Source organism: Zalophus californianus, chromosome 8, assembly GCF_009762305.2.
Source record: "Zalophus californianus isolate mZalCal1 chromosome 8, mZalCal1.pri.v2, whole genome shotgun sequence".
NCBI classification, from domain to species: domain Eukaryota; kingdom Metazoa; phylum Chordata; class Mammalia; order Carnivora; family Otariidae; genus Zalophus; species Zalophus californianus.
In genome coordinates this window covers 35,570,963-35,592,802 of record NC_045602.1, presented here as the reverse complement: position 1 = coordinate 35,592,802, position 21,840 = coordinate 35,570,963, and the positions used below count along the sequence as shown (strand labels likewise).

At 46.1% G+C, this 21,840-nt stretch overlaps 1 protein-coding gene across 1 annotated transcript in view; it reads right to left on the bottom strand.

Moving 5' to 3' along the window:
• Positions 1 to 2,764: 2,764 nt before the first annotated feature.
• NCAPH (non-SMC condensin I complex subunit H) overlaps positions 2,765 to 21,840 on the bottom strand; it is a 34,981-nt gene continuing 15,905 nt past the window's right edge. The window contains exons 8-18 of the mRNA XM_027624010.2: positions 21,084 to 21,175; positions 20,160 to 20,365; positions 16,110 to 16,258; positions 15,599 to 15,705; positions 14,915 to 15,037; positions 12,122 to 12,232; positions 10,721 to 10,897; positions 9,553 to 9,666; positions 7,421 to 7,512; positions 6,735 to 6,810; positions 2,765 to 3,298 (exon numbers count right to left, since the gene is read on the bottom strand). Of these exons, the coding sequence (XP_027479811.1) occupies positions 3,239 to 3,298; positions 6,735 to 6,810; positions 7,421 to 7,512; positions 9,553 to 9,666; positions 10,721 to 10,897; positions 12,122 to 12,232; positions 14,915 to 15,037; positions 15,599 to 15,705; positions 16,110 to 16,258; positions 20,160 to 20,365; positions 21,084 to 21,175 (1,307 nt within the window). The 3' untranslated portion in view covers positions 2,765 to 3,238. The remainder of the gene's footprint in view (positions 3,299 to 6,734; positions 6,811 to 7,420; positions 7,513 to 9,552; positions 9,667 to 10,720; positions 10,898 to 12,121; positions 12,233 to 14,914; positions 15,038 to 15,598; positions 15,706 to 16,109; positions 16,259 to 20,159; positions 20,366 to 21,083; positions 21,176 to 21,840) is intronic.

The window sequence follows — 21,840 nt, the reverse complement described above, 5'->3', positions numbered from 1 at the left end:
GCTCCCACTTGTCAGCTTCCCGAGCCTGTGAGCGCCCCCCTACCCCCAGCGGCTCTCCTTCGTATGGGCGGGGGCAGTTCCTTCCTACAGCGGCAGTTTGCAGAGCCTCCAGCATGCGCGTGCGCAGAACCAGCTACACCCCATCCTTCATCAGACGCCAGCGCCAGCTGAGCAGCACCCCTCCTCTTGGGGGGCAGTTTCTGCACTGCAGAGACTTCTTGAAATCTTTTTGATGTTTTGCTCTTGGTTCCTTTTGTTTTCCCGCCGTGGGGTGGTTGCTTCCCGTAGATGCTACCTGATAAGTTGAGATGCCCTACACACCTAGTCAACAGTTCTTTGTTAAGTTCTTGGTTCACGTTACAGGTTTCCGTCTCCTGACTAGACTCTCACTGTTACAACTCCCACCTTTATTTTACAGAAACTCTCATCTTTATCTTTTTTAAAAAATTATTTATTGAGAGAGAGAATCTGAGAGAGCGTGGGGGGGGCGGGAAGAGTCAGAGGGAGAAGCAGACTCCCTGCTGAGCAGGGAGCCCGACGTGGGACTCGATGTGGGACTCGATCCCGGGACTCCACGATCATGACCCAAAGGCGGTCGCTTAAATGATGGAGCCACCCAGGCGCTCCTCTCATCTTTATCTTAAAGGAGGTGATGGAGACAGAGAGGGACACTTTTAAGGCAATATCCTGAATTCAGTGCTCTTGTTTATCCGTAAGAATAGGAGATGGTGTCCCGAACGGGGCTTCCATTTTGACAAAGTAATAGTTCGCTCCTGTTTTTGCCAAGGACATCTACGGGTGAACCTGAGCATTTCAGCCCCAGTGGCTTCATTTCTTTTCCCACACTGGCCACATTTCTTCCTGGCACAGGGGGACTTTTCACCTTTAGGTCTTCAGGTGCCCACTCTCCTCCAATTACATTTTTGTGTCCTGATCGCTCCTTCAGCAGGAAGAGGGAGGGCAGCTCTGATTCCTTAGCACTTCCTTCCAGGGAATGGCCTCCCTGTTCTCTGGTTCTGCAGTATTTTTAATTCCTAAGGAACTGTCACCAGATTTCACTTTGGAAAACCCAGTTGTAAATGAATCCCACTCAACCTTATCCAGGGAAAACAATCTCTATTGTTAGGGAAAAGATTTCTGTTATGAAAAAGTACTCTGTGCTTGGATTCAGAAAATCTGGAACAGTTTGCTCCCAGAGCTTCCTGATAAGCAGGGAAATTTGGGAAACTGTTCTATTTCCTTCCTGGGGAAATTAAAAAAAAAAAAAAAAAAAATCTTGTTTAGCAGAGCTCCAGAAGGGAACTTTCCAGTCAGCCATCCCCAAAGGACAAAGGAAATTTATCTTCATTAGAAATTCAACCACCTCCACCACCCACTGCAGCTCCACACAGTCTGAATTATCATTGCAGAGATGGGGCAGGGACAACATAAACAAGAGAAACTTAATCCAGAATGAACAATGTAGAGATATCAACCCACCGAGGCTCTATACATCCTATGACAGAGAAACAAATGCAATACAGTCCCATTTAATCTGACAGAGGTGTTTCTTTTCATCCCTGATTTGAGGATATGCTCATGTGGAAATCTTACAAAGGTATGCAAATGAAACCACAACCTTTTCTTTTATAAATCGTTTTTATCCAAAAGAATAAAATGTGATGAACTCAGGACTGTTGGAAGAATCCAAGGCAATTTGGTGACAGTGGAACCCAGAGAGGAGCACTCTGCTTCTCTAGTCAGATATGAACAGTGCATCTGGTCTACCTGATGAGCACATGAGCAAACAGACTCTGCTTTGCTTTACTGAACAGAATCATCCCCGGGAAACAGGACGAGAGAGCTGTGTGCTGCACCAAGAGAGGGCACGGGCTTGGCTAGTTGCACTCCCAGGAGTAAGAGCAGAGCAGGCGGAACAGCACTCACCTGGCACGGGGAAAGGTGTGGGAGGCTTCATCCCCAGCAGGACAGGTATGGATCCTCACTCAGCATCACCCCCTTTTCCATTAAAGCACGTTCACAAGTCTACCCTCTCAATATAGCAGAGCAGGTAACATTTTGGGCACAGTTTGGGAAGCACATTGTGGGATATGTGTTTTGTTTTGTGCAGTTTTTGGCTTAGAAGCAAGTTCTTTATTATCAAGAGTTATCTCCAATTATATACTTCACTGCCTCTGATCCAAGATCTCTATTTACCTAATGAATGGTGACAGGGTGCTCTGGGAGAGACCCATGACCTGCCAAGGACAGAATTACTTGGATCAACATCTACAAGCACAGCCTATGATCTGAGCAGCATATAGCACAGTAGCTAAGAATGAAGACTTTAGAAGCACATTACTTGGTTCAAGGTCGGTCTCTGACAGCTGTCTGCCCTTAGGCAGGTTCCTTTACCTTGAAGTACCTATTTCTCTCTGTAAAATGGGAGTGATAAAAGTATGTTCCTCTCAGTGATGCCAAGAAGGCTAGGTGAAGTAATCCACAGAAGGTACTTAGGAGTCACTTAACAAAGGTTAGCAATTTTTACTAACATCATTCTCCAGCAGAATTCATTGGTCCAAGGGACCCAGTCTGGAAATGTGACCTCCAGCCAGTGGTTCATCTCTCCTCTCCTCTGCTACAAGACAAATCCTCTCAGCCCTTAAGTGTTTCCTGCCTTTACTGACACGTGGCTATCGTCTAGCTAACAAGACTGCATCCCCTCTTAAGGGAAAGGACCAGCTCTAACTTATCCAGAATGTACTCAAATATTTTGCCATGCGTTATCATTCAGAATGATTTTATTTTAAGGATACCAATATATATACATTTGTAAGTGCACATATGATGTATTTTATGTACATGGCTTAGATAGCTGTTTAAAGACAACCAGTGCCTACTGGGAAATTATTTTCCACAAAAGTGTGGAAAACAACAAAGGTCAACTTAGGAGACAAAAACTAGACATGGATACAAAGTAGGGATATAGGTTTCCCTAATCGAGAACAGTATCCTCACCAGCTCCTCCCTGCCAGGTGGTGACCCGAGGGCAGAAAACTTTAATCACAGACAAAGCTTCAGGGTGCTGGTGCCCAGATGGTGAGGGCGAGAAGGAAAGAGCGACAGACAAAGCAGCTGGTGCTTTGGTAGTGGGCTACAGCCTTGCCACAGGCCCGCCGCATGGCAGCACCTAGACCGGAGACGTCCTGGTCACTGAAGAAGTGGTGAGCCCCCTTCTGCCAACTTTTCTCGGGCAAATTCAATCCCCTTGCCTCACCAGAATGTCGGAGAGGTCCTCGATTCCTTCCAGCTTTAGATTCTGAAGGAAGACCAAACACATGAACTTTAGCATACTGAAAATACAAGAATCATAACACAGATTCTAATCAAGGGGAGTGACTTTATATGAGCTTTGCCCCAGGACTGTAAGTAAAATTATGTTACAGCAAATATAATTTGCATGATAAAGCTAATTCCAAATCCTTGCCAACTGCAGGGAAAAAAAGCAAAAAGCAAGGACTTCCTTGGCCCTGGTTCCGGAAACAACCTCTCTTTGTAAAGGGCCCAAGAGTGAAGCTCTATGCTCTGGTAGGAGCTAAGAGAAGTGGATGGCCACCAGGAGACACAATACATGCCTGTTAACCGTGTCCACACATGGCCTTCCCCAGGCCCTCCCCATCACTGCCCATCACCTCAGCCCTGGGGATGGCCATGACAGCGCCCTTTCTCTCCCACCTGCGCAGGCCTTTCCCTACTTCGCAGCTCTTCTCCACCTAACACCCCCACTCCCACCCCGTGAATTCCCCACCAATCTGGGCACTTGTTTCCCTCAGGATGAACGACTGTCCGAAGACTCGCTCGCCTAAGCTCGCCACCAGCACACTCGCCCCTCACTGGGCTCCGGAGGCAGGCACAAGGCGCGAGCACTCAGCAGCTGCCCTACCCTTGCTGGTGCACCTTCCTGTACTGCTAACGATGGAAAGCTGAAATCACACACCGCCCCCCAAGTGTGACTTCTGCAGCTTGGGTTCCAAGTGGGTTCGGCCTGGCTAATCAGTTGTACCATGCAACCCTGCGTCCATCACTGCATCCCAAGCCCTACCACACCGCACTTCCCAGGGGAGTTCATTACCAAAGTGGCCGCTGAAGAGTCCAGATGGGAGTGAAAGACCGGGAAAAAGGCCACAAAAAGACTCATGTTCTGGTATTAAGTATTATGAGATTTCTCTTGATGGCTCTAAGCTCTGAGTTACCACAGATCCCTGTTGATGATCATGGTCATTGACATGGCCAGTGTTACCAGCCAAATTTTCTCAAATAGCCCAAAGCCAAGCCCCAGTAATGGCCTCAGTGCTGAGCCCAGTGGTTCCCGGTCTGGTGCATCTCCCCATCCTTCAAACACTGAGCACTCTGGGCCCCTAAAGACACACTTGATCACGGCAAAACGAACAATCCCGGCCCCACCGTTGGGGGAAGCAGAGCTGTGCTGGAGCCAGAACATTATGTACCCCAGCGAGGCCACAAAATCATTAATGCTTTTTAGCAAGGTTTCCTTGGCCCCAGTCTATTTGGGAACCAGTGAGGACCACAGAGCTGCTCTCTCACCGGGGAGAGGCAGGTTTCTGTGGAGACACATAGCCCAGGGCAACACTGATTCTCAGACTGGTGCAATTGAGTGAAGTCAGTAACATTCTTAATCTGGACTCAAGATAAGGGTTTCTGAGCTTCAGAGACACCCAGGCTTTCGGAGCCTGTGTGTGCTAGGAGAACACACCCAGTGGGAGAGTTCACCAGCACCTACACCCATAAAGATGGTGTGAGATTCCAGGCCATCAGGCAGTCACACTTCGGAATATCAGAGAGATGGATGGCTTGTGTGCCCTCCTCCTCCGATGGGGAATCCTCCTCAGAGCCACTTGTGGATTTCTTGTCAGGATGATAACAATATTACCTTTTTATTCGTTTTTTTCTCCTAGTTATTCTTCCTTCATTTGGTTTGCTTCTGACATCAGGTAATTTAGGCTGCGTCAGGAATGACACGGAGGCGTTCTCACTACCATCTCCCACCACCACGGGTGGGGCTGCATGGCCCCCAGCCTTGCCTTCACGACTTCTGACCTGGACACACGGTCTCTCCAGTCAGCCGTTGGTGCTTCCTGCCTTCCACCCAGCATCCATGTGAGTTCAGTGCTCCTGGGTCACAGTCACCCAGAGTGGCTCTGATGCACAAGGGTTCCCTGACAGGAGCGGAGTTGGGCTGTTCTGCTCATGCCTCAGCTGAGAATGCCCAGGCCCAGCGGTCGGCCCCGTAGCCAGACACGTGCAGCACTTGTCCTGGCTCACTGGCTCTTCCGTGTCGCTTCCCTACCCAAAATCAAAACTAGCTTCTGCCAAATGGACACTGTCTTCTTCCTCAGTGAGGTCACGAGCTTAGAAGAAGGGGTCCCTGACCTCGCAGTGGCAGGTCTGCTTGGAGAGGCCGACAGCTCAGCTACACAGGCCATCCTACACGGGGCCCTCTCGCCTCTGGGCCTGGCAGTCAGTCCAAGCAAAGCCAGACCTGGGACACCGTCACCGCATCACTTTCACCATGAGGCCAGAGGTCAGACACGGGCACATGGGAAATCCCGGGCACTTCTACAGCACCCCGTTTGTGCTAGCATTTCAGTACAATCTGATCGACCCTCTCAAACCACACTTCGGTGTTCAGACAGGTGCCACACTCTAAGAGGCCCCTCTCAGCTCGGGCATGGGGAGGTCAGAATCTACACCAGTGGTGCACGAGAGCGGTGAGGCCTAGTGACACTCTACTTCAGTGCCAACTTCTGCGTTAGGGCACACAGAGGACACCCCACGTCCGGGCTTGTGGCTGGCTGCTGCGCTGGGCTTCCTCCTGGGTAGCACCAGCAGACTCTCGACAAGATGGGTCCCTGCCTGTCGCACTGATCACTGCCACAGCTGCTCAGCTCTGCTGCTGGCGTGGCACACCGTGGAGCCTGAGACGCTGTCACGGTTGGCACTTCTCCTGCCTCCTGATGTGACAGGCACTCTGGTCCCAAGCCCTTCTTCACAGCTCTTGGTGGTCCAGCTTGGCTGGCCACTGCCTCCATGTCTTACGACTCCCTCCGCCTGCACCTGTCTTCCTCTCGCCCTCCTCTGTCCCCTCTGTTCTCCACCACGTTTCCATGTGTCTTGACTTCAGCATTGGCAGGATTTGGCCTTTAAAGCCTTTGACACCCAATGATATCAAAACGCTTTGTGTTTTGAAATTGGGAACTGACAGATCACTATCAGTTTTTAAAGCACTTAAAATTTCCCATTTGGGTCCTCCTCATTATTTTCATTGCTAATCATACCCAATGACCTTTTTCTTTTTTTATTATTATTATTTTTTTCTTTTTATTTATTTGACAGAGAGACACAGCGAGAGAGGGAACACAAGCAGGGGGAGTGGGAGAGGGAGAAGCAGGCTTTCCGCGGAGCAGGGAGCCCGATGCGGGGTTCGATCCCAGGACCCTGGGATCATGACCTGAGCCGAAGGCAGATGCCTAACGACTAAGCCACCCAGGGGCCCCCCTCAGTGGCCTTTTTCTAAGATACTTCTAAGTGCCTGGTTATCCTCTGGGGTTGAAAGTACTGCTTAAGTCACTGTATTTAAGAAGTCCTATGAGGTTGCCCATGAAAGATCTAATAAAAAAACTCAAACAGGTTGCTACGAATAAAGAATTACTCCCATGCTTACCAAATTTACCTACCTTTTCATTGGCTAAATGTAGGAGACAGGCAAAGGCCAGAGGTATAGAGAGGTTCTGAGCCATGAGAGGAGGCAGGCTGAAAAACAAAGAGGCAAGTATTTGGCTAGGTCACTGTGGTTCTAGGAACAAAGGCTCTTTCAACAACTATGAATACACATGTCCAGTGAACAAACTAATGAGAAACAAAGAAATATTTCAGGTGCATTTTATAAGCAGGTTTTTCCAGTTTCTTATTTGGAAATAAAATATCACTTGTTCCATTCCAGCCAATGGTGCAGAAAAATGCTTTTTTTTTTTTTAAGATTTTATTTATTTATTTGAGAGAGAGAATGAGAGATAGGAGCACGAGAGGGAAGAGGGTCAGAGGGAGAAGCAGACTCCCCGCTGAGCAGGGAGCCCGATGAGGGACTCGATCCCGGGACTCCAGGATCATGACCTAAGCCGAAGGCAGTCGCCCAACCAACTGAGCCACCCAGGTGCCCCAAAATGCTTTTTTTTTAATGCCTTTTTAAAAATTGGTCTATATGAACTCATTTATCAATGCAAGGAAGAAACAGAAAAACTGCCCCAAATATTAGAACAGCAGACTGTGTAAGGGTCTGTCATACTAGCAGCTCAGGCTAGAGCACTCTCAGCCGGGGCTCAGAGGAAGGGGTGGCGAGCCCCCTGCATTCACTGGCACGTACCTCTTCTGCAGGTCCTTTGTGAGCCCGCTGAGCATCTTCTCATCAGCCACCTTCACCGGGTCCTCTTCTTTGCCAGTTTCACTGTGGTTTGTCTAACAGAAGGATATTGACAATTCAGACATTGAGAGTCAGTTCACTTTTGAGAAAGCAACATAAATTTCCAAGTTCTATCTCTGAAAAGTTTACATCTGAATGAAACCAAAACATTTTCTAAGTTACCTCTTGAAGGGGACCCATGCCTCAGCCTTGGACCATGATACTGAACTCCGTGCCTCAGCCCTGGACCATGATACTGACTACCAAGTTATGGTAAATGTGGATGTCAATGGCTAGTATAATCCCAGTAAAGGAAAAATTGCAAAGAGGCTTCTAGATTCCTCTGAAGAAAAAAAAATACAAAATAACAAAAGCCATGATCATTTATAGCTTCAACTGGACTACACAACCAAGGACAGCACAGAATCCATCACCTATCAGGCAAGCAGTTATCAAAGGATGGCGTGTTTAATAATGCAACATATGTTAAGAAAAAAGGAAAAGAAGAAGATAGCAGGAGGGGAAGAATGAAGGGGCGAAATCGGAGGGGGAGACGAACCATGAGAGACTCTGGAAAACAAACTGAGGGTTCTAGAGGGGAGGGGGGTGGGGGGATGGGTTAGCCTGGTGATGGGTATTAAAGAGGGCACGTTCTGCGTGGAGCGCTGGGTGTTATGCACAAACAATGAATCATGGAACACTACATCAAGAACTAACGATGTAATGTATGGTGATTAACATAACAATAAAAAATCTGCTCTGGGAAAAAAAAAAAAGAAATGGTTTCAGGGCAATGCTCAAAAAAAAAAAAAAGGATATCGTGTTTGGTATTTGCAATAAAATAACCCAGACCGTGTACATGATGAGAGGGGTGGGGGACAGGATGGGATGCGTGACAGTTGAGGTAAAACAGTGGTACTTACTGGAAGTAGGTGTTCACTATGCTATTCCCTCTCTACTTGGAATATGTTTGAATACTTTCTTTTTTTTTAAAAGATTTATTTATTTGAGAGAGAGAGAGCATGCGTGAGTGGGAAGAGGGGCAGAGAGAGACAGAGAGAGAGAGACTCCTCAAACAGACTCCCCACTGAGGGTAGAGCCTGACACGGGGCTCGATCCCAGGACCCTGAGACCATGGCCTGACCCCAAATTAAGAGTTAGATGTTTAACCAACTGAGCCACCCAGGCGCCCTGTATGAATATTTTCATGATAAAAGACTTTTTTTAAAAAAAGAATAAATCCTTCATTAACCAGAATCCCTGGAGAACAAGGTATTATAAGTCATTTAAATTCAAAGTTTAAGTAGAACCCTTTTCCTACCTCTTAAAAAGCACATTTCTCTTACATTTGTATACTATTCAGTTTTAGTTGATAAAACCTTATGAATATGACTGAAGCTTTATCTGATATCCATGACTATACAACTCAGGGTCCTCAATCAAATCATGATTTTAACTTCTCAGCCAGCAGGAGGAGGTTTAAAAGAATAGGTTGAGTTTGGAAAGCTCAGAACACTGCCTGAGCAGAAGAGGTCCAGAGGAGAGGATGGAAGGATTCTGGTTAACTGAGAGTTCCATTTAGTTGGAAAGAGTTAGTCAACGTTTCACCTTGTTCTGAAGGAGAAAGAGACAATTTGACAACAAAATAATTTTCTTTTTTACTACTTTTCTACTTAGAAGACATTTCCCTATTAGATCAGAGGGCTTAGACATTTTACGGCATGTGAGATGTTAGAATTTGCTTTCCAAAAGAGTCATTCATCAACCTAAGTTGCACCAGCTGTGAATGTGTACTCCAAATTTTTCCTCAACTCCGTTTAATTAATTGCTAAAGTGGCTATTTTAAAGCAGCATAAAATGCTTTGATTTCTATTTTGTGATTACCAGAAAGCCTGAATAATGTCCCATGCACTAGTTTACCATCTGTATCACCTTTTGTTCATATACTTGGTTCATTTCGCTTTCAGAAGGGTGAGATCTTCCTTGTATTTCTGAATGAATGCTTCCTGTATTTGCCCTATTGATCTTGGAGCCTTAACCATGAGCCGTTCCCCTCCCACATGCTGGGCACCTAGAGAGTGAGCAGAGCATGTTACCTCTGTGTCTGCTTGCTTGGAGGACTTTGTCAGCAAACTCCACATGCTCTGCTTCAACTTCTTCATGTCCATCCTTTTGGCAGTCTTGGCATAATGCATTTCAATTTTATTTACCTGAAATAGATATGTGACAAAGTAAAATAAAGCAAAATAAAGAAACATTTACCACCAACCCATTGTAAAATCAAAAGTCTGGAGTTCAAATAAAGAATCTGGTTTAGTTTGATCAACAGAGTTACAGAGCTTCCTTTGGATATACCAAAATAGAGTCCCTCATTTCAATCTAAATTCTTGTTGATCAACTGCAATCTACATTAAGACTAACCTGGAATTCCAGTGTAAAAGAGATAGGTCAAATATATTTGAAATCACCAAGCCGGACAGACAGATGCTTAATGCATCACCATTTCATATGAACTGAATCTGGCCAAGATTGATTTATTTATTTCCTTCCTTCCTTCCCTTCCTTTCCTTCCTTCCTTCCTTCCTCCCTCCCCCCCTTCTTTCTTTCTTTTTTTTTTAATATTTTATTTTTAAGTAATCTCTAAACCCCACATGGGGCTTGAACACACAACCCCGACATCAAGAGTCGCATGCTTCATGGACTGAGCCAGCCAGGCGACCCTGGCCAAATTTTCCAGAGCCAAATAGCTAGCCTCACCGAAACAGCACAGAAACTGATTTTCCCTGCCTGCAGCCTTCATACACATACCTTACCACTAGTCATATGGTTTATCACCATCTCTAAAGAGATGGCTAGTTCCATACAAACTTAATTAGCCATCAGCTCATTCTCAACATGGCCCTATTTAAAAGTCAGCCACTTGGAGAGCAACAGGTTAAAATCGAGAAAGAAAAAAAAAATCAAGTCCAGACCAATGTGATTTTCATACAGGAGGAAAATTAAATAGTTCTCAGGCAAACAATCTAACATAATTCTTGGCTTTCACCTTTTCTTTTTCTAGATTTTATTTATTGATTTGAGAGAGAGAGAGGGAGGGAGAGAGTACAAGCAGGGGGAGTGGCAGGCAGAGGGAGAAGCAGATTCCCTGCTGAGCAAGGAGCCCGATGTGGGACTCAATCCCAGGGCCCTGGGATCATGACCTGAGCCGAAGGCAGCCGCTTAACCGACTAAGCCACCCAGGCGTCCCTTGGCTTTCACCTTTACCTTCTGAGGCTCAGCTACCAGATTTGACTCCCCATAAGTGGTGATGTCCAATCCTTGGACTTCAGGCACGTCACCATTCTCTTGTACTGTCTTAGGTGGATGGCAGGATGTGAGGTCAAAGGTGCCACCTGGTCCCACAAATAAGTCATCCGACTCTTCATAATCACTGTCAGCAGCCTGGGCAAGGAAACAGTTCTTCAAGTTCGACAGAAGCTGCCCGAGAGGCTTTGAAGTATCCTTGAAAAAGACTCCATATTTACACATTAAGAGCAGAGTACCCGAGAGTTCATTACATGAATCAAGCCTAGGATAGACTCCTAGGTGCCTCCAGTGATCTTCCTGTTATACATAAACTCTATGAAGAAGGTATCTGTTAACTAAGACCGCCAGAGCAAGTTAGAAGGAATAATCACAACTGCCAGTGTCCCCTTTGGCTTCTAGCCAATTTAAGATTTCATTTTATGGGAAGCATTTCCAAAACACCAGAGATCTGACCAACATGCCTCACCCAATGTGAGCACAAGAGGTGCCAGGGGACCCCAGCCGGCGGCGGGGGTGGGAGCCATGCCTGGGAGCCGTGAAAAAGTCATTCTTGGACCAAGCCTAGCAGGAATGGTCAGATCTCTGGGCTGGGACCCAGGACTTTGGTTTTTGAGCAGGCTCTCTGGGTGATTCTTATACCCCCTGAAAATGTGAGAAGCACTCTCCAAGAGGTCTGGATTTTCACTAAAAGTTCACAACCCAACTCTCCTCCAAGGAAGATGATAAGGTGAACAAACTATTCTTCAGTTCTTGTCCCTCTCCCCACAGGGACACAGAGGAGACCTAGTATTTTTCCCCTGTTATTTACATTTGCCATCTCATTAGTATACTCACCAAAAGGATAGTGAGATTATTTAGTCTAAACCAAGATCTAAAGATGGGGAGTGGCTTGTACAAATTCACAACGTAAGAACCAAAATCAGAGCTACAAGCCCGGTCTCCTGAATCTACCCCATCGGCTTTTCCCTTTCAGATCACACCATCTTCACATGTCTACATGTCCTGTCTCCCTAGGCAAAAATATTAGCTCCTAAAAGCAAGAGGAGTATTTTCCTCTGAAATCCCAAAATAGCCAAAATAAGTGCTTTGTACAGGCTAAAGACATTGATTGGTTTGTTGGAGTATGAACATTCGCTTTCCACATACAGGGCTCGAGGTAAAGCAGGCCTAGGTTTTGGCTGTTTCCTCAGCTTTGCTCCATTTCCTGATGCCTGGGGGACGGGGCAGGCAGCCGCAACCCCCACCCCCCACCCCCGATTCAGAATTTCCTACAGCCTTCCTCCATATAGAGAGAGCAGATGGGGAACAGGAAAGGCTCTTCCACTTACGAAAAAGGACAGAGCTCTTCTCTCCTTTTACCTGTAATCCAGGACAAAAGTTGGAGGTGTCGTTAGGATTGTTATAATCATAGTCTCCAATTTCTTCATAATGTTCAGTTCCTGCTCTCTGGCCTTGGGCCATCTTAAGTAACTAGAAGGAAGGAAAGAACAACTGCAGAAAGCAATTTCTAGAAAAGCAGCTCTAACCTAGGTTGGATAATAACCTTAGTTCTTATGATCAAGCTCCTAGAATTATAGAATTTTAGAGTTCTAAGGGCCTTGAGAAATCATCTAATCCTGACAACTTCAGATGCACAGCTCCATTCTAGAGCAAGCCTCAGGGTAGAAGGGCTTGGAGACTCCATCCATCCCAAATAAACCAGAGCAGCTGGTTTGCAATTAGGTCTGCACACAACTTCATTTGACAAAGGGTTCATTAAAAAATAATAAAATTATATTAAAAAAAAGAAAAAGGGTTCATTAAAAATAAAACTGCCTATAGCTATCTGAAAAGAAGTCAACTTGTTGCTGCTCAAACAATTCTGAGAGAAAGCCCACTCATGATTTTAATTCACAGACAGCTGGTGTCCCATTTCTGGGGCAATCACTGCTCCCTACATAGCTAAAGGGAGAAACATCCAGCTCTTCTCCCTGTCATTACACCCCCAGGTCCTCGTTCTGCCTTCCAGAGCCTCACAGAACAAGTCTGCCTCCTCTTTTGGGAATGCCTGGGACCACACTCCTTCAGATATTTGCTGGCCATTCTACCAGTGATTTTTACCTGGGGTGTGTGTCTCTGGGGTGAAGGAAGTGAGGCTGAAGGTATGTACAGTTTACGAGGCATACTGAATATTTTAACACAACGATATACTCCAAAAGCAGCCAAAAAAAATGCCCTCACAATGTTTTTGTAATAAAAGTCCAAAAATAATATTCAACAATAGGTATTTATTGACTTAAGAAAAGTCCTCTTTCTTCCACAGTTCCTCATATGACACCATTTCTAAATCTCTCCCCACTTAGGATACTCTCCTTTAGGCATACTCTAAATTGTCCATAGTCTACAAGAAGTGTTTCAGGAAGGGGACGCGACCCCCTCATGTATCAGCTGGTTGCTACAAGAATCCCCCATCAGAATATTAAACTAGATGGTTGATCTGTACGGTCTCTGGCCAAACAGTGCTTATTAACCCAGCATTTAATTTCCAGGGTTTCCAGAGTTTAATAGTCATTTTCCCTGTGTAGCTCTGCTGGCAGGACAGGGATCCCCAGCCCCTGCTGCCTGGCTGCCCTACCACACACGGTGACTTTGACCCTATGGACAATCAGAAGCAGAAGTTCTTGCTTCTATAAGAGATAACTCTAAAAACAAAAAACAAAAAAACAAAAAAAAACCAACCACCCCTGGAACGTAATGACCTAATGAATATGCAAATTCCCACCTAAGGCCACAATTTTCAAATTCTCATTATAAGGTCTGGGGTGGGGGAGTGGTGGCTTGCGGCCACAGAAAGCAGCTCCAGGCTGGGCAGGTTTGGTAGAAGTGTCCTACTGTCCTGCTCTTCTGCCGCAGGGCCCCGTTTTCCCATTAGAACACGAAGGGGCTAGCACCTAACCAACACCGACCGCAGCCATCGTTTCTACTACTTCTGCAACGTTGCATCTCTTTCTGCATTTTTTAAAAAGATTTCATTTATTTATTTATTTATTTTTATTTGTCAGAGAAAGAAAGAGAGAGAACACAAGCAGGGGGAGGGGCAAAGGCAGAAGGAGAAGCAGGCTTCCCGCTGAGCAAGGAGCCCGATGAGGGACTCGATTCCAGGACCCTGGGATCATGACCTGAGCTGACGGCAGACCCTTAACCAAATGAGCCATCCAGGCGCCCCTCTTTCTGCATTTTTAGTATATGTGCTGCCGAAGCAAGCACTCTTTCTGCATTTTTAAGAGTATTTCTGTTAAGTAAACAGTATTAATTAAAAAGAAAAATATATTAGTGTTGGTTTATAAAAACAATGGGAGATAGTGAATATGGTATACATTATCATTAAGTCCTCGTAGAGAAACAGGCAACATAAGGAGGAGGAAACTGAAGTTTGTGTCTATGACACCACAAGACCAGAACACCCAGGAATGCAAATGAGCAGAAGGTCCAGATAAAACAGAACTTAGCAGGAACCACTGCCTGGTAACCCTGGCAACAGTGACACCCGCTTGCTGCCAGCATCCCCAGAAGAGGCACAGGCAGAAGTGAACCGTGACTGGGGTCCAGCACCTGGTGGTCTAGATGCTCATCGGAGCAGAGGAGCCTCGTAGGAGCCCGGGAAGATGGCACAGCATTAGGGAACTCCCTGAGGACTGCATGGTCAAGTGCTTGGTACTCACGTTACTCCACAAGTCACAGTGGAGCTCGTGTCTACACCCTGATCATGAGGAAGGCCGTGTGGCCTGGGGAAAGCATCTGGCTAGTGAATCCACAACTTCAATGAGAAAGTGAGAGAATCAAGAAATAACTATCACCATGTTAAAACGTCAACGAAAGACTGTTTGTCCCCCTAGCGTTTCAGCACGGAGCCTGAGCGGCCACCCAGCAGTCTCACTAGCCAAAGTATTTCCAAATCTTTACCGTGCCTCAATCCCATAAGCTTTCCCTTTAGCTTTGCTACACCGGCTACATGTCCCCGGTAACTGCCCCTGGCTAACACATGCGCCTCCCCACGTGCTCTCCTTTCCTCGAAGGCACGGGCTGGCAGTCACACTGCCAGCCATCTGATGCCTCCCTTGCTACCAGCATGTTCGACAGCAGCAGCCTGGAGAAACGAAGGAGCAGTCTTACCCTGGTGCCTGGTTTGAGATGCAGCTGGACAAGATGATCAGTCTCATAGAGGAAATCCGTGGGAAGAGTGGTGGCTCTCCAATTCTGGTTCTCCAAAGTGGACTTGGCCAGAACAGTAGAAGCCTATTAATTAAAAACAAGTTTTTAGGCTTTTTTTTTTTTTTTTTTTTTTTGAGAGAGAGAGAAACCGAGAGAGCACATGTGAGGGGGGAGTGGGAGGGTGGCAAAGGGAGAGAAAGAGAGAAAGAATCCAGGCTGAGCACAGAGCCTGATGCAGGGCTCAATCTCACAACCCTGAGATCATGACCTGAGCCAAAATCAAGAGTCAGATGCCTAACCGACTGAACCACCTGGGCGCCCATAGGCATCTTTAATAAGAATGGTCAAAACATATATATTTTTTTAAGTAGCTCGGGAAGGATTTGGGCAGCACTAGTCTACTGTCAGAGTTCCCAGTTCTATGTAAAAGAGTGATTTTGCTAGACATTATTCATATTCTAAACCTGATTCTATCTGCCACTGAGTTTAGGACTATTTCTCAATTCCTCTTGAGTTTGAGGGAGAATGAAACCATCCATTTACTCTAAAAGTTAAATTTGTAATGAATTTTAAAAAAAATCACATCTGAAAAGAGTGAAAAGAACAATTTAAGAAAGCATAAATGCTAATAAATCTAGCACAAACCTTTGTTTTTTTAAAATACACATCAAAGTCAATATCATCATCAAAGTCTAATTCAAAATCTTTCTTTATACTCTTCTTTTTGTTCTCTGATTTGGAGGAAGCATCATCTGCAGAAATGAAGACAAATGTCAACACTGTTCACCTCTGTGGATAATATTGTGTACCCATTTTGCAAGATCTTAACTGCAAAAATGTCGGCATTTTTGTCTGAGCGTAACAGTATCAGGAAAAGCAAACCATACACCTAGTTTCATCCTTAACTTATAATTTGTGGTCTTGCTAACAAAACACAATTAAAAATATGCTAATTAATCCCTTCTTTTTAAAGAGAGAATGCAAAACACATAATGCTGGCATGGCCCTTCAGAGTTCTAGAGTTCTGCCTTATAAGCCTGTGGTCATTCCCACAGATGGCCACTGTTCAAAGTCACGTGGATACTGGGTGATCATCGACACTATCTCTTAAAGTTCATGCGTGGAAGTACATACGTTCAAACTTAGAAGTACATACGTTTGAGTCGGGGTCTAAAGCGCCAGTGATCCGGGCCAGCCCACATCGACATGGTACGAGGACTAAAATAGGAATATTCTCCAGGTTTCATGGACAGAAGGGGGCACATGGTCCTAATGTCTCCATCCCCAAGGGGAATCATTTCTTCCCTGTAACACACATGAAATGTTTTTACATGTCCAACTGTGTACATGTCAATATACGTAACACAATCATGCCATTTACATGCAAAGCAGCATGTGACGAAATTGGACTCTACCTACCCACTTCTCCACAGATGAGCAGCATTTCTAAGAGTAAGTTCAATATAAATATTTCATCTTAGTAATTCCTTAGTTTTTACTTCATCAAAGTGCTTTTCTCTTAATTCTATAACATTATGATCATAGCTATACAAGGTTTTAAAGTGCTTCATGAAATGCAAGTTTACTCATTTGAGAGACAAGAAAGAGTGGCAGAGAGAAAGTAAGTTGTTTTGTTTTGTTTTTAAATTTTATTTATTTATTTGAGAGAAAGAGAGAGCACAGGAGAGGGGGTAGCAGCAGAGGGAGAAGCAGGCTCCCCGCTGAGGAGGGAGGCGCAGGCAGGGCTCAATCCCAGGACTCCGGGACCATGACCTGAGCTGCAGGCAGACACTCGAACCTACTGAGCCACCCAGGGGCCCTGGAGATGAAGTAAGTTTTTATGTACGACTGCAGTCGGTAAAATGCCAGAGCTGGGAGTAGGACACAATTTTCTGAATCAGCCTCAAGATCTTTCTTTACACAAGGCTTCCTGCCATACAAGACAATAATCTCTCAGTCTTTCTTTACCACCCTTCCATAAGTGAGGGCTCCAATAACACTTGTAGTGCCTACTAAAAGTGAACAGATGTTATTCTGATTTGTCCCCTAACTGATTTGGGGGTGGCACTTATAATCTGTTAAGCCACCTAGCTTTATTCTGTGCTGTGTGTGAAGAGTCTAACTGGCCAGTCCAGCATGGTAGTTGGGTTTGGTTTTTCAACCTTTCTGCAACGTCCTAGTATGTGCGGGTAGCTTTCTCCTAAAGGCCTGACGCATCACAAAGTACATTAGTGCTGCTATACCGCCCTCTAAAGGTAAAGGTAACAAGGAAACCTCAGATACCAAGCAGCTTTTCATCTACACTGAGCCATATATATACATCCTCTTTACACCAAGCTTTGTGGAATAAGGTTAAAAAGCTTTAAAAGAGGACTTTGCTTTTATCTACAGAATCTTTATTTTAAAACCAGGAAACTGTATTTGTCTATTTATTGTATAATTAAAACTTAATTTTATTATTTTTATTTATTATTTTTTTAAGATTTATTTATTTATTTATTTGAGAGAGAGAATGAGATAGAGAGCACATGAGAGGGGGGAGGGTCAGAGGGAGAAGCAGACTCCCTGCTGAACAGGGAGCCTGGTGCGGGACTCAATCCCGGGACTCCAGGATCATGACCTGAGCCGAAGGCAGTCGCTCAACCAACTGAGCCACCCAGGCGCCCAATTTTATTATTTTTTTAAAGGTTTTTAAGTAATCCCTCCACCCAACGCGGGACTCGAACTTACAAACCCAAGATCAAGAGTCACATGCTCAGGCGCCTGGGTGGCTCAGTTGGTTAAGCGACTGCCTTCGGCTCAGGTCATGATCCCGGAGTCCTGGGATCGAGTCCCACATCGGGCTCCCGGCTCAGCGGGGAGCCTTCTTCTCCCTCTGACCCTCTCCCCTCTCATGCTGTTTCTCTCTCTCTCAAAGAAATAAATAAAATCTTAAAAAAAAAAAAGTCACATGCTCTACCAACTGAGCAGGCCAGGCGCCCCTAAAATCTAATTTTAAAAATTAGAAGATATGAAAAAAATTCACATTTCTAGTATGTAGAATGCCCATATGTTACTAAGTAACAATTGTACTGCACTGTGAGCTCCAGAGGGAGAAAGAAGATGGCTTCAGTGGAATCTCTGCTCAATTCTCACAGATACTCTTCTGTTTTGGCAGTCAGGCTGTGAATTTATTGGGAACTTATAGGCAAAGCTATAAAGAGCTTGGCTCCCATTCCCTGAGAATCTGTGGGCCAGGGCGGCACTAAGGCCCTTGAGGCTTGAACTCCAGCTGTTTTATCTTGCAATACACAACGCTACATGGCAGGCACCCTCTTGGTCCCAACTCCCCAACTCAACAACTAACCTACTTCCCAGTCTCCTCATTTTTCCATCAAATTGCCCCTCCATCAAACTTCTCTAATCCCCTCTGGGGGAACTATTTCTTCTACCTGCCCCCCAACCACAGGGCCCTTCCAAGGTAGCACCAGTTAGCACCACATTAATACCTGCAGGTTAGAGGTCTTCTCCCAGCTGGCTCCGTGAACATAGCAGAATGCCTCATTCCTGCATGCATGGAGCAGGCTGTGGTGTGGGCCTGGACCACAGACTAGGTCTTTAACCATAACAAACACCTGTCCTGCAGAGACTGGCTAGAGCACACATGGGCCACTGCTGCAGGAAGAAGCAATGCGCCCAAGCTGCCATGGGACATACAGCACTGTTAGGCCTGGCCTTGTTAACGTACGGTGCACACAGTGGTCCAAGGGTTGGCATCCAGGGACCGATAACATAGGGCACCCTACAGAACAATGGCATTTATGATTCAGCACTGCCCTACCCCACTTCGACCTAGAGAAGCCCTTGAAGACCTTTCAGTCCAGGGGCACCTGGGTGGCTCAGTCAGTTCAGCGTCTGCCTTCAGCTCAGGTCATGATCCCAGGGTCCTGGGATCGAGTCCCACATCGGGCTCCCTGCTCAGTGGGGAGCCTGCTTCTCCCTCTGCCTGCCACTCCCCCTGCTTGTACACGCTCTCTCTCTCTGTCAGATAAATAAATAAGATTTAAAAAAGAAAAAAAAGAAAATGCATTAAAAGAGCTCATCCTCCCAACCTGCCTACCACTTCTCACTCTGTAGAAGACAGAATGGGCACAGGGACAAAACTGCAGGTATATCAGTGGTACCGACCAGGAGAGGCAAGGAGGGTGCCAAAGGGCCTTGACGGTAGCTTTGCCTAGAGGTGCCAAATGTTTAGCTGCCAACTTCTACTCAGGTGTGAAGAGTAGAAGTAGAAGGAGAGTAGAATTATCAATCTAATCATTTCCCACACAAGCAGACAAGTTATCCTGGACAACTTCTAAGGTTTTACCCCATACTAAACCAGCTTGGCTATCCCCGATCCCAGGAATACGAAATTGTTACAGGCACAGGAGTTAACAGAGGGGCTGTCCATCGCAGTCTTACGGCGTCTCCTACACCCAAGCCTATTTACCACCTTTAGAGGCCCGTGGTGCCACAGGATTATGGGATCCCGCTTCCAAATCGTATTCAAAATTAAAATAGTACTAATCTCTTAAGTATGTATAATAAAGGCCAACAAAGTTCTGATTTTCTTCTAGGTCTACTAGAGTAATAAAAATTTTAAATTGCTAAAGACCCATTCTACCACCTTTCCTCCTGCCCAACATGCTTGGTTTTATCTGCTTATTTAGTTTCCTCTGCTTTGCTTGTCCCTGGTCTGCCTATCTGGTTAGCCCGACACTGCCCAGCCCCTCCTCTTTGCATGACCTTTCAGGCAGGGGCCACTTTGTTTCTGTAATCAACACATGAGCCTGTTGCTGTCTATAACTGATCTGGAGTGATGTGGCCAAAAGCCAGACTACACATCGTGTGGAAAAAGCACGCTCCATGCTACCAAAATGCAAGTGGTAACAACAGCCACCACCGAAGTAGCTCCTATATTCCAGGTATTTTTCTCCAGCACTTTACATATTTTAATTTTATCCTTATAAACTCCTGCAATGTCACCAATAGGTGGCTGAGCCACCATTCACAGGTGAGTATGATTTCACCGTGAGTCGGAATGGCTCAGCCTGCAAGGACAACGTGGCCAGCACACCAAGCTAGCCAATCTCGGAGATGAAATGAGACTCTCCCAGCAGGAAATCTGTTAAGAACCAATAGAAAGTTCCTCTGGGAACCTCTTCGGTGGCCCTGAGAACCTTACGGGCAGCTTTGAGCGTGGCAGGGCTCCTTCCAGCTCCTGAACTCGGTGTGATCCCCGGCGGCGCTGTGCTCAGGTTCATCGTTCGCATCAAAGTCGTCCTCCACGGGCCCATCAGGGAAGTCCTCGCAGTCACTCTCCTCTACCTCGGCGCTGATGTCAAACACCTGCTCGTTTTTCTTGAACTTGTCTACCAGGGCAGAGACAGACTGGAGAGGACAAAGAGAGGGTTCTCTAGTTCTACCCATCCCAGCCCAGGCACTGCTGGAGTGACAGCCTGCCTCGGTGTGCCTTCTCAGCCCTAAGTCCCAGGTTCCAGCTTCTCCTCCCCCCTCCCCAGAGTCAAGGTTCTCACAAGAGTAAAGCGCTGAGGAAGTTTATATTGTGCAGCACAGGATGAAGCTGTATTGTCGTTAGGCACATTTCGTAAAACATGAAACAGGAATCTGCATCCATTAACTACATGTTTAGAGAAAACAGTTTTCCATGGAGACCATTTATTCTGGAAGTGATAGTAGTAAGTAGGCTAAAGGGGGCCATGCTAAAAATATACAGAGAAAAGCTTTACACATGACAGATTCTCAGGAAACTCTGTGCCAAGGGACTCAACCCCGAAGAGCAGGAAATTCCTTGAGCCTGACAGCAGCCTGAGACCAAAGGCCTGGAATTAACCATGTTCAAGGGGATAGCCAATTAAAAAAAAATGTGCACCCAGGAAAGACAGGGCTGCCTCACCCTCCATTCCTACGCCCCAGGTTTTAGTCCCTACAGAAGTGCCAAGGGAAATATTTTCCGTACTCCTGGCTAAATAAAAATGATGCCACGGTTTTGGTTCTCACTGGGCAGAACTTGTCTTGGGCCATGTCACTGAAACCACGAGCAGCTGGACAAATGCCGAGCCCTCAGAAGTCTAAAAGTTGAACTCACCTCATTATGTGTCTCACTGTCCCATTTCGTGAACTGGAACCCGGCCAGGGAGGGACAGATCTGGCCGTCCTCCACACACTGCTGCATGGGTGCTGGAGAAGACAGGAGAGGGCAGAAGAGTACGGAGGGAGCAACCACCCCACACTCAGAGTGACCAGGGCAGCACGATAGAGAGGCTCAGTCATCCCCTGTTCTGTGGCAGAGGCTGGCTTGTGGCCAAGCTCCAGATCATAGACTTCTGTCCGGGGAGACAACATACCCACTCTAGAGGTAGGCTCCACATTGGCACTCCAAGAATTAGTAAAACATTAGGGCAGAAGCCTGATGCACAGGCATTTGACTCTGAAATGGACTCCGTGCCCTATGCTGGAGTTGGGAAATCAAAAACCCTTAAAGTGTACTAACTGCACAACCAATCACGCAGTGTTACTTATTTTAGTCCTAAACTAAACTGGCTACCTCACAGAATTAAGGTCCCAGTTGAGAGCATAAACTTCGAAAAGAGACTGTTAGCACAAATACTTGTACTAAGAATTTAGACAAGAATGGAAAGGAGGAAAGTAGGCCCTGTAACATCTGCGTAGTCCCGGAGGCAGAGGATCAATTTCATGCGACACACGAAAATGACGGAAAATGACGCACACAAGTGCAGCTTCGCCTTCCCGCCACCCACGGGGGTCACAACATTCTCAGACGATCCCCGCAGAGGGGTGTGGAGGGTAGGATGGGAGGGGGAATAAAACCCTTGCCAGGCCAG